We start from the raw sequence: 11,558 nt of genomic DNA on the forward strand, positions 1-11,558 counted from the left end.
CATGCTTAATAACCACTCCTTGCCTGCCGGTGGGTAACCACAACAGTTTACATAGCAACATTTTCCAGTAACTTCCCAACAACCTTGAAATGAAGGAACAACCTCATGACAGGGCAGTGGAGCCCCAGGCAGTGGCAGAAGCGGGAGAGAACTCAGGCCTGCCTGGTTGTTGCCCCACATGGCTACTTTTCTAACCTGAAGTCCTACAGTGGTGAGCCTGGGGTGGGGGAATGATGAGTCAGGCCATAGGGATTCCAACTTGGTCCCAAGGGAGGGTGGAAGGGGAAAGCCTGGACTCTAAAAGTCCTACGTTCCCTCCCTGGCATGATGCACGGTGCCGGAGGAGCTCCAGAGAGATCCTCTAGGTCCAAGCAAACTAGGTCACCCAACATTCCCAGTTGCCAAAGAATCCAGTCTCCCAAAGGCTAGTGGGATGGAGGATAGGCCAGAACAGGGCCCATTTTAGCCTCAGGCTAAGAACGGAGGCACAGCGGGGCTACAGCTAGATTCCCCTTCCCTCAAAAATGTGGAGGAGCTGGGTCGCATTCCACCGCAGCCATGGGGCTCCTTCCCCTGGGGCGCACAGGCCCGCGGGCCTGCGAAGCCCTCCTCGGTCTGACCTGCGGCCGCGGCGTCCCTCGAGCCCCGACTGCGGATCAGCTGCCGCCTGCTCCCAGCTGGGCCCGCGACGCCCGCTCTCGTCCTGCTCCTTCACCAGCTCTGCGCCGGGGCGGCTGGGGCTCGGGGGTGAAGAGCGCGCGGCGGGTCCCAGTTCCACGGCGGGGGCGGGGCGGGGCGGGGCGGGGCGGGATAGAGGCCTGCGCACCCTGGACCTGCCGAAGTGCTCCAAGGGGACCCGGGCGCGCAAGGTGAAACGGCACCGGCTCGCACGACTCAGGTGGGGGAGATGTCCCATTCGTGACGAGGGCAAGGCTAGTGCGGCCACGTGGATGGCGAAAAGGACTAGTCTGCTTCTGTAGGTCTGCGGAGGCTGAGGAGCGGGCGGAACACGGGGAGGGTGAGTGGGGGACCCGGGAGGCGCTCCCCAAATCCTCTCCACGCCATCCGATCTCAGCTCTGAGACCAAGAGGATCGATCAACGCCCGCAGTCCAGCCCAGGCGTCCAAACAAGGCATCCGTCCTAGGACCCTGTAAGAGTCTGTGGTAACCACCCCCCGGGGTTCCTCGTGAGATCTTGAGGGTGTCACCGCCCTCGAGCCGCGCCCGTGCCCCGCTGGACCCCGGACTGCATCGCTAGGTTTGTGCTGTAGCCGCCAGGGGTGCCGGACGTCGGGGGGAGAGAAGGAGGGCTCGTAGAGACGCCTGCGGAGGGTGGGGTTCTCGCGCACCCATCCCCTGTCTGTCCCAGGCCGGGGGTGGGGGGCAGCGCCGCAGAACCTGGGGTGCGGTCTGAGAAGGTTGATAGTGACTTGGAGTGCAGGGAAGCACCCCGGACCCGGTTTGTCCGGTCATAGCCTGGTCCCTAAGTAAATGAGGAGAAGAGTAGGAGTTGGAAGGGAGTCCTGCCGAGGAAAAGGGCGCGCGCTTTTGGTGACAGAACGTCCGGACCTGATTCCCTCCCTATTCCCACCCCCAGGAGCGCCGCGTGTGCGGTTCCACAAGCAGGAGGCGAGCGGCGCCAGCGGCCTCGCGTGCACGGTTTGAAAGAGGGGAAGGTAGGCAACAGCGGTCCAGGTGCGAGCGTCGGGGGCTGCGGCTGCTGGGGTCGATGCGGACGGGGTGGGATTTGAGCAAGACTTGAAGTGCCTCCCTTCCCCGGCCCCTAGGGGCGCACTTCCGGCGTCCACCGGGACCAAGTTCAGATCAAGCGGGAGTTCTTCAAAGAGAAAGTTTGGGTAAGAAACTAATAGGAGGCAAGAAAAACCTCATTAAGGCCATAAACACCACAAAGTTTACAGACATCGAATCCTTATCCCGACTTACCTGGAGTCTGGATAGTTTGACTTGCGTGATTCAGCATCCCTGGGCCCCTTACCCACCTCAGCCCTTCCTGGGGATTCCTGCCCCAACCCACTTTTCAGATCTTGTTCTATTTCTCCACTTAACTCCTCCTTCAGTGCAACAACATACCCACACACCCACTTTCTTGAAGAGGAGAGGCTGGAACAGGAGTTCCTGACAGAGTCCCCTTAGCCAGCCAGAACGGTAAACTTTTAATGGGGTCAACGCCAACTTGAGAAATATACCATCACCTTCCATCTAGTAGCTGTGTGTATCACCAGTTAGAGCTCTTGGCAACTCCAGGCACGCCACCCACTCCCCCTTTGTAGGGAATTAGTAGTCCTTACTCTGTGGGTTCCAGAAGATGGAAGGGGAGGTGGGGGGAGGAGGAGGGACTTCAGGAAGAAATTCCTGCTAAGCTACAAGAGAGGCCATGGAACACTAAGAAAACACATAATAACTTGGCTGCTGAAGACTGGAGCTTGTATGAGGATGATTTTTCTTGATTGTAACTTTCTTGCCCACCCCTCATACGTATGAGGGAACCCCACTTCACCCTGTGGTGGGTAAGGCTTAGGTAACTGTCTGAAATACATTTGAGCGTGAGAAATGCCTCAGTGTTTTAAGGGAGTCTAGAAAGGAAAAGAAGTGTCACTCACCTCTCCAGTCCAGGTGACAAAGGAGGACCCCAAAGTTTGGGGATTGGTCAAGAAAGCACCTCAATTTTGTCACAGGGGATTCTGAAGGAGGGTTTTTGTGTCTAGGTGTCTATGTTACTGAGAGCTACTTCCTTCTTGTGTCTGTATTTCCGTTTATACAAACTTGTAGGTGTATGTCTGACTGTATGTGGTGCTTATTTATATCAAGATACATTGTATATGTATATACACACACACCAATCATAGTGCGGAGCTAGGGGAGAAGTGAGTCGAATGAAGACTGACATGAGATTTTTCTCAGATTAGAAAAAATTCCACTGCCAGACCCTCCATGATAAGTCAGGGAGGAAGGTGTCCCCAAAAGAAACGACAAGCTTTCTAGGCAAAGCAGGATTGCCAGGTGTGTGGACTTTTCATTTCAGTCTCACCTCTTCATGCAGGAGGCCTGTTAGCTTAATAATTAAAATCAAATTAGGATCAGTGTCAGAAAAAATTAATTTTAAATTACACAATGTAGATTAAAGTAGGTCTAATTCATTAAATTGAACAAGAAGAAATTAAACAAGGCAAACCTTATTTACCAACTGTCTTTTTTGCTTTAGTCATCTTTAATAAATATTTTGGAGAACTGGAAATAAGTTAACTTCATTCTTCTGTACATACGATACAGAAAGCCTTTTGTTAGTGTTTCTTTGAATCACGATATTAATAGAGGTGAGCCATTCTTGTAAAATATTTTATAACCTTCCTTTACAATAAATACAGGAATGAAGTTAATATGTGACCCTGACCAAAATACATCACACTATTCTTATTTACTTATATTGCAAATATTTATTTTTGAAGTTCTGGCATATAACAGGTATTCTTACTCTTAGCAAACTCTCTTTATCTTCCTATCTTATTAACCAAGATATTCTACATTTTATAGCTGTTCCTAAAAAATACAGCCTTCCATCAAAATTGTAATGGCTTCAACTAGGTGTCATAAACTAAAAAAATAAAAATCCTTAAACCAATAAACATCTACTTTAAAATAAATATCACTATCACACATTTTACAAAATAATTTAATCTATAAATTCTTAGTCACTCATCTTCAGATAGAATCGACATGTATGTTTCAGATCCAACGAAACATGAACATTCATGCTTTGGAGACTCCAACTATTGGAATAGACTTTCTGAAAATTTTGTGAAAGCATGAAAAATTGACAAGGTTGGTCAGATCTCTTCCTGCCCAGTCCTTAGCCCTGTATTGGTGATACACAATGTTGAAGGAGAATGGAGTATAGGGCAGTGAGGGAGCATAGCTCCCTCTTGTGTTCCAAATAGAAGATGCCACCTGCAGGGAGAGGAAGGCACTCATTCATATATTCATTCATTCATTTGATTTGCAGACTGATTAGTATGCTGCCTGCAGAGGATGCAAAGATGGAAAGACAAAGTCCCTGCCGTTAAGGAGATTAGAAGCTAACAGGAAGACAGATGTTCAAGCAATTAGAGTATAGTGTAATCACTGTGATGATGGAGGTATGTTCAAAATGCAATCAGAACGTTAGAGGTGGGAACATCCACATTGGTCTAATGGCGTCAGAGGAAGCTTCACAGAGGAGGTAATACGAGCTGAGACTTGAAGGGTGGAAAGGAGTTTGCCAGGGGGCTAAGAGCATTCCAGGCAGAGGAAATAACATACACAAAGGCATGAAGGCTTGAAAGAGCATGTCAGATTCAGGGAGAGGCTAGTAGTATAGTATGGCTAGAGATTAGGCTGGGCAAAAGACGATGGAAGGGTAAGTGGGACCAGATCACAAAGGACTTTATATGTAATCGTGAGAAATTTAGATTTTACCCAGAACAAAGAAATCAGAAGATTATATTTGCTTGTTAGAAAAATTGTTCTGGTACCAGGCAAGACAGGATGAGGCTGAATTAGGGCAGAGGCAGTAGGGAAGAAAATGCACAGATGGTTTCAAGAAATGTTTAGTAAGTAAGATGGTCCAGGTCTCTGGCTTATTTGATTGATATGGTGGTGATGCCACCAAAGAGACAAAGAAAACAAAATCAAAAACAGAATACAGACAGTGAATTCAGCTTGAGACCTGTTAAATTTGGCATCCACAGAACATCCAAGTGAAAACATCCAGGGGGCAATTGGCCCTTTTGTGTTTGAAGCCCAGGTAGGAGGTCTACCTGGAGACACAGATTTAGGAACCATCAGCTATGCTCACTATTGCCTTATACTACACTCTCATTCAACATTAACTGTGTATCACCAGTATTCGGCTGAGGACTGGGCTTGAAAGAATTTGACCAATCTTGTCAATTTTTTGTGCTTTCACAAAATTTTCAGAAAGTCTATCCCAATAGTTGGTGTCTCCAAAGCGTGAATGTTCATGTTTCATTGAATCTGAAACATAGATTTCAACACTACCTGAAGATAAGTAAGAATTTGTGGATTAAATTATTTTGTAAAATATGTGATAGTGATATTTATTTTAAAGCAAATGTTTATTGGTCTAAGAATTCTTATTTTTTTCAGTTTATGATACCTACACTGAAGCCATTACAATTTTAAAGATTTTATTTTTTTCCTTTTTCTCCCCAAAGCCCCCCAGTACATAGTTGTATATTCTTTGTTGTGGGTCCTTCTAGTTGTGGCATGTGGGACGCTGCCTCAGTGTGGTTTGATGAGCAGTGCCATGTCCGCGCCCAGGATTTGAACCAACGAAACACTGGGCCACCTGCAGTGGAGCACGCAAACTTAACCACTCGGCCATGGGGTCAGCCCCGAAGCCATTGCAATTTTGATGGAAGGCTATATTTTTTACGAATGGCTATAAAATGTAGAGTATCTTGGTTAATAAGATAGGAAGATAAAGTGAATTTGCTAATAGTAAGAATACATGTTACATGCTGGAACGTCAAAAACAAATATTTGCAATATAAGTAAATAATAGTAGTGTAATGTATTTTTGTCAGGATCACATATTAGCATCATTCTTATATTTATTATAAAGGAAGGTTATAAAGTATTTTACAAGAATGGCTCATCTCTATTAAGACCCAGGACCCGGGAGGTTGTCGTTTGCCTGTCCAACGGTACAAAATTAGTCAGTGAAGAACTGGAACCAGACCTAGAAGTGATTCCAGCCCAGGGTTCTCCCCAGGAAGGATTAGAGAAAGATAAATGGAGTGATGAAATACCCACTCCTTCCCGATCTGGTGGCTTCCATTTATTGATATTACTCTGTTTCAGGTACTATTCTTAACACTTTACGTACACAATCTCATTTCATACTCACAATGACGCTATGAAGTAAACACTATTATCATTCCTATTTTTTCATGAAACTGAGTCTCAGAGAAAGACAAATACGGTATGATTTCACTCATATGTGGAAGATAAACAAACAAACACATAGATAAGGAGAATGGATTAGTAGTTACAAGAGGAGAACAGGGAGAAGGCGAAAGGGGTAAAGGGGCACATACGTATGGTGACAGATAAAAACTGGACTGTCGGTAATGAACACAATGCAGTCTATCCTGAACCTGAAATATAGTGATGTACACCTGAAATTTACACAGTGTTGTAAGCCAATAGGACCCCAATAAAAAAAAAACCAAGTCTCTGTAGAGGTCAACTAACTTGCAAGAAGCAGAGGCAGAATTCAGACATAGAGCTGCTTACATCCAAAGCTTATTCTTTCACTCTATCACTTAAAAGGACACTACCTGGTCAGACTATAAATTATGGTGTCTCCTGGGCGAACCAGGGCCCCAGGACAGATCACATTCAGGGAAATGGTCAGAGCTGAGATCGTGGAAGATGCTTTTTTTTTTCCCTTCACATTTTGACATCTCTGAAATTGAGGTGCGTCTTACCAACAATGGCTGTCATGGTTTAACTGGCAGGGGCTTTTTTTCTTTCTTTCTTTCTTTTTGGTACATAAAATAATTGCACGTCTTGCACTCCATTCTATCCATATTTAACAAAACACAGTAAGTTCAGGTACCATTTCCCCACAATCCTGTTTGCAAAGGGACAAGCCAGAGCCAAAGCAGCTCTGAGATCAGGGGACAGGCAGAGAAGAGCTAAGCCAGGGTGTGAGCTGAAATGAGGACCAGGAACTTGCATCAAGGAGGAAAGCTGCTGTTGATGACGTGTGGGGTAGAAGGACTTCCGGCCCTGGCACTGTGCCTGGTGGAGGGCAGGTGCTCCTTCAGTGCTTACTAAGCTGAACTCAAGTCAGCCCGATTGTTCTGGAGTTGACAGAGCAAGAGCCAGTGTGCTTGAGAAAGCGGGACAGACCAGTGTGGGCAGTACCAGGTCTGGGAATGAGCCCACTGAGGATGTGGTTGGATTATATGCATAGCAGAGCTGTCTGGCCTTTGTTCCTTTGGGGACTGAGGAGGAAAACCAAGCTTTTTGTAATTTGTACCATCTTCCACCCTTATGCCTTCACGTGATAGTAAATATAACTCTTTATGTTCTGTGATCTGTCTGCTTGTGCCAGAGGCCTGAGGGAGATAAAAGAGAATTATATTTCTTAAGATAGTCCCAGAGGAAGCATAGAAGCCTCAAGGGTAGTGGTGGCACTGATTTAGGGGACCTGAGAGTTAGGGAGGGAGCATAGGGCAACAGAGACTGATTGCCAAGACCCTCATTCTCTCAGACAAAACATGGGGAGATGGATGGCTGAGGAGCAGTGGAGCAGCAGGAACAGTGGAGTCTGGTGAGCTCCAGAGAAGAGGGTCCCACTCTGGTTTATTCGCTGCTTTATCTCTAGCACCAAGAACAGTGCCTGTGCCTCATAGAGAGCACTCAGTGAGCATCTACTGTTGTCGCACAGCATCCTCCTCTCCCGCACACCTCTACCAAAATGGCTGCTTTTGGACACACATTCCCCTTCTATGCTGGCCCCAAGCCGACCTTCCCAATGGACACCGCCTTGGCCGTCATCATCACCATCTTTCTGACTGCACTGGTCACCTTCATCGTCATCCTGCCTGGCATTCGGGGCAAGATGGTGAGAAACAAACCCAGCCCTGGAAACCCCAGCCCCAGGGAGACCTTGGCCTTGAGGTGAGAGGGCCAGACTCTCTGACTACAACCAGATTCAGAAAAGAGACTCCATTCCTGAGAAAGCGCCATGCCCCCATCCCCCTCCACCCACCCTAGCTGAGACCTCCCCACGCACTGATTCAACAGATAATTATCCAGCACCTGTCGTGTGCCAGGCACTGTAATCTCAATTGACCAAGTGACCTCAGCTTTAGAACTCCCTCCTCAAGTGTGGAAAGAGGAAGGGTGGACTTGGAAGGAGGGCACTTCTTCCTAAACCAGCCCATCCTTGTGACTCAGAGGCTGTTCTGGCTGCTGCGGGTGGTGACCAGCTTATTCATCGGGGCTGTGATCCTGGGTGAGTGTGAAGCACAGCTGACTTGGGCAGCTGCCTCGGTCCCATCTAGTTCCTCAGTGGCTGGCCTCTCCTCTCTTTGTTTCCCCACAGCAGCCTCTGCTTCAGGGAGGGCTTCCAGACCCTGCCCACATGACTCCCTCACCGTGGCCTTATCCCCTCACTCCTACACTTGCCATGAGGGGTGCGGTACCCTGGAAGCCATGCTGGGGCATCTCTCCAACCTTCCTAACATTTTTATTCAGAGGAAATTAGGTCAAAATGAATGTCTTCGGGGAGAAGGTCTCTGGAGATTGGAGGGAGGAAATCGAGGAGGGCTGCTTGCTTTGCTTTGGGGATTAGGCAATAGGAGATATGGAAAGTCTTGATGTTGAAGCTATCTGTGTTTGCTCAGCACAGTTTATGATGTTAATGTTTCCTCCCTCAGCTGCCTGAGTAACTCTCCCTAGATGGAGGGGCGGGGGGAGGGATAAGAGGAGTATGATGGAGGGAAATCTTGGATTCTGACACATTTATCCATCCCACACATATTGTTGGCAAACTTACTATGAGCCAGACCCTGGGCTACTTAATGGTTATACAATTATGAGCAAAACAGACATGGTCCCCTTGTAGCTCTCCCTCCGACTCTAAGCCAGGAATGCCCAGACTTTCCTGAGTTCCCATGTGTCCAACTCCCCAACCCTAGCTGTGAATTTCAGTTCTGAGTGGTCTGTGGGCCAGGTCAGCACCAACACGTCGTACAAGGCCTTCAGTTCTGAGTGGATCAGTGTCGACGTTGGGCTGCAGGTTGGGCTGGGAGGAGTCAACATCACGCTCACAGGTAAGGGAGGGCTCTTACCTGTGAGGGAGGGGAAGGCTCTGCTCTGTGTCTTTGGGATCAGTGGTTGGTTTGGTTTAAAGAGCTATAGGATGGGGGGATGGTAGGAAGGGAAACTCCCAGGAATTCCTTGGAAGCTGCCTTCTCTCAACTGAGACCAGCTCCTGTCCCTCTGCCTAGTGTGGTGAACCCCTACCCAGACAAATGCCCACTCTGGTCCATAAGTCTCTGCTGAGCACAGCTGTCCCATTCCCCAGGAACCCCAGTGCAGCAGCTAAACGAGACCATCAATTACAACGAGGAGTTCACCTGGCGCTTGGGTGAGAACTATGCTGAGGAGTATGAAAAGGCTCTGGAGAAGGGGCTGCCGGACCCCGTGCTCTACCTGGCTGAGAAGTTCACCCCAAACAGCCCATGTGGCCTGCATGGCCAGTATCGCCTAGCGGGACACTACACCTCGGCCATGCTGTGGTGAGGGTGGGACCGAGCCCCTGCTGGCCTAGACCCAGGAGGAGGGTGTCTACCCATCTCTCCTCCACTTACGTGGAGATCCCTGGTGGGACAGGCTGGCACCAGTCATCCATGGTGCTTGGTTGGGAAGCCCACGGGCAGGAGTCCCTACCTCACATCTTTGGGGTGTCCTTGGGTCCCTGAGCCTCCACCTGGGCCCCTCCAGGTAAAGGTGCCTAGGCTAGCCTTTACCCAGTCCTGACTCTCCAGGGTGGCGTTCCTCTGCTGGCTCCTGGCCAATGTGATGCTGTCCATGCCCGTGCTAGCCTATGGTGGCCACATGCTGCTGGCCACAGGCATCTTCCAGCTGTTAGGACTGCTCTTCTTCTCCATGGCCACATCGCTCACTCCACCCTGTCCCCTGTACCTGGGCACTGCTGTGCTGCACACTCACTGTGGGCCTGCCTTCTGGATCACGTTGGCCACAGGTGAGGCCCAACCCTGAAGACAGGCACTGAAGAGCTCAAGGCCGGGGAGGGAGGGTCAGGGAGCATCATGCTGGTGGGGTGAAGGGTCTGCCTCTGGGGGCCATGATGCCTTTTCCCTCTTTAAAGTCCCATCCCTCTTATCCCTCATCTCTGGGTTTTCTCTCCCCAGTTCTGCACCCCGCCTCCTATGTGCCTACTCCCCTGTGTCTGCTCTCTGTCTCTGTGACGTCTCTCATCCCTGGCTCTCTCATCACCCAGGTTCTCCCAAATCTTCCAATCTCATGTCCCTTCCCACTTCCCCTAAACACTCTTCTCTGTGTCCCCCATTCCTGGAACTCTTCTCTGTTCCTGCCTCACATAGCCTTAAATTGTCCTGTGGTTTTATTCTCCTCTCCACCCCACTGTGTCTGCCCTCATGCCCTTTCCCACGCCACTTCCTCTGTGCCCTGCCCTTCCTGCAGGGTTTCTCTGTTTTTAGAGTTCTCCCTCTCTTTCTTTTCTGGGATGTAATTGAAAGAGCACTGGACTTAGAGTCCAAAAACTCTGAACAACAGAGTCATACCAGCCAAATGACCCTAAGCCAGCCACCTCTCTGAGCCCAAGTTGCCCTGAAGTAGGGATGCCAGGCCTCCCTTATAGCTGTTCTGATGCCCATAAGAGAAGATGTCCTGGGGAGGGTATTACTATCACTAAGGCACTTGTCATCTCATCCCCAGGACTGCTGTGTGTGCTGCTGGGCCTGGCCATGGCGGTGGCTCACCGGATGCAGCCCCACAGACTGAAGGCTTTCTTCAACCAGAGTGGAGGAGAGGGCTCAATGCTGGAGTGGAATCCCGAGGAAGGGGGATTCCTGTGCCCCCGCTACCAGTCCACAGCTGAGAGTCCCGAGCCCCAGGACATTCCGCTGTCAGAGGCTTCCTCTGAGACATGCTGTAAGGAGGAGCACCCCAGAGAGCCTGACTGTGCTCCTTAAGGATCCTCTCCGTGGTGGCCACTAGGACTTCCATCTGGCTCCACAACTCATCGGAGCCCCATAAACCACCCAAACTGCCTGAGGGATGGGTTGTATGAGGCCCCCAGCTGGAATCTGGAGGTGGAGTAGAAAAAGGAGGCTGTGCCTATTGATGTTAAAAAACAAAGCAAAACAAAAGCCCTAAGGGGCTGAACAGACGCTGGGTCTATGGCCTTACCCTTACACCCTGTGGCCATGGTAAGACCAAATGGGGCTCCCCTGTTTCTGCACAGCAGCCCTGCCTTCCTTGATGCTTTGCCTCTTGGAGGTACCACTTACTGAAACCCTACTTCACCCACATAATGACATGTGTCTGTATGGGGGGAGATTTACAGTGTGATTTTCCTCTGGTCCCCATCATCCCCCTGTACCTCTCATCTTCCTTTTTCCTGGGTCCGTTTTGTTCTTTACTTCTCCAACTTGTATGACCTCTCAGTACAATGAAAGACAACATTGGGAGGGAAAAGAAACCAAACTTCTCATCCCAGGTCTAATATTAATCAACTGCGCCACATTCTCTTTGAGCTTCACTTCTCAAATTTGCCAACTAAGATGGTAGGACTTGCCAAGGACCTAAAATAGTCCCAGGATTTACATTTTTATGCCTTGCTGACATCTACCTTGGGCCTCAGACTCCACCCTTTAGTGAATAAACTGGAGTTGGTGAATAAACCCCGAACCCCATTTCTTCCTAGCCCACCCAGCTAGGCCAGCGGAGGGTGACTCACGTGGTCACTAGCACCA

General features: G+C 49.3%; 2 protein-coding genes across 25 annotated transcripts in view; one reads left to right on the forward strand and one right to left on the reverse strand.

Moving 5' to 3' along the window:
- DUOX1 (dual oxidase 1) overlaps window positions 1–787 on the reverse strand; it is a 36,331-nt gene extending 35,544 nt beyond the window's left edge. For 5 of the 6 annotated variants that reach the window (XR_011528777.1, XM_070581414.1, XM_070581429.1 and 2 more), the window contains exon 1: window positions 621–778. The gene's annotated coding sequence lies outside the window, so the exon portion shown is untranslated. Of the gene's footprint in view, window positions 1–620 lie in introns of all 6 variants that reach the window. The other variant, XM_070581404.1, reaches the window with a different exon arrangement.
- Window positions 788–841: 54 nt separating this feature from the next.
- On the forward strand, window positions 842–11,486 carry DUOXA1 (dual oxidase maturation factor 1). Of its 19 annotated transcripts, none has more exons than XM_070581619.1 (11): window positions 1,119–1,258; window positions 1,598–1,676; window positions 1,788–1,856; window positions 2,079–2,166; window positions 4,022–4,154; window positions 7,415–7,654; window positions 7,990–8,047; window positions 8,733–8,867; window positions 9,122–9,335; window positions 9,585–9,802; window positions 10,519–11,486. In XM_070581619.1, the coding sequence occupies exons 6-11, from the start codon at window positions 7,508–7,510 to the stop codon at window positions 10,773–10,775; spliced, it is 1,029 nt and encodes a 342-aa protein (XP_070437720.1). In that variant the 5' UTR covers window positions 1,119–1,258; window positions 1,598–1,676; window positions 1,788–1,856; window positions 2,079–2,166; window positions 4,022–4,154; window positions 7,415–7,507; the 3' UTR covers window positions 10,776–11,486. The 19 variants fall into 19 exon arrangements, with proteins under 19 accessions (XP_070437679.1, XP_070437727.1, XP_070437720.1 ...); XM_070581568.1 differs by having other exon boundaries at window positions 7,478–7,654; XM_070581598.1 differs by lacking the exon at window positions 4,022–4,154.
- The last annotated feature ends 72 nt before the right edge of the window (window positions 11,487–11,558 follow it).

This window comes from Equus przewalskii, chromosome 1 (assembly GCF_037783145.1).
Source record: "Equus przewalskii isolate Varuska chromosome 1, EquPr2, whole genome shotgun sequence".
NCBI classification, from domain to species: Eukaryota; Metazoa; Chordata; class Mammalia; order Perissodactyla; family Equidae; genus Equus; species Equus przewalskii.

Excerpts from the sequence above, each read along its gene's own strand:
- DUOXA1 (XM_070581568.1), top strand. The coding sequence starts at position 4,110 with ATGTTCAAGCAATTAGAGTATAGTGTAATCACTGTGATGATGGAG. Across the intron at positions 8,048-8,732 it reads CATCGGGGCTGTGATCCTGG|CTGTGAATTTCAGTTCTGAG; the intron begins GTGAGTGTGAAG and ends CCCCAACCCTAG. Across the intron at positions 9,803-10,518 it reads CTGGATCACGTTGGCCACAG|GACTGCTGTGTGTGCTGCTG; the intron begins GTGAGGCCCAAC and ends TCTCATCCCCAG.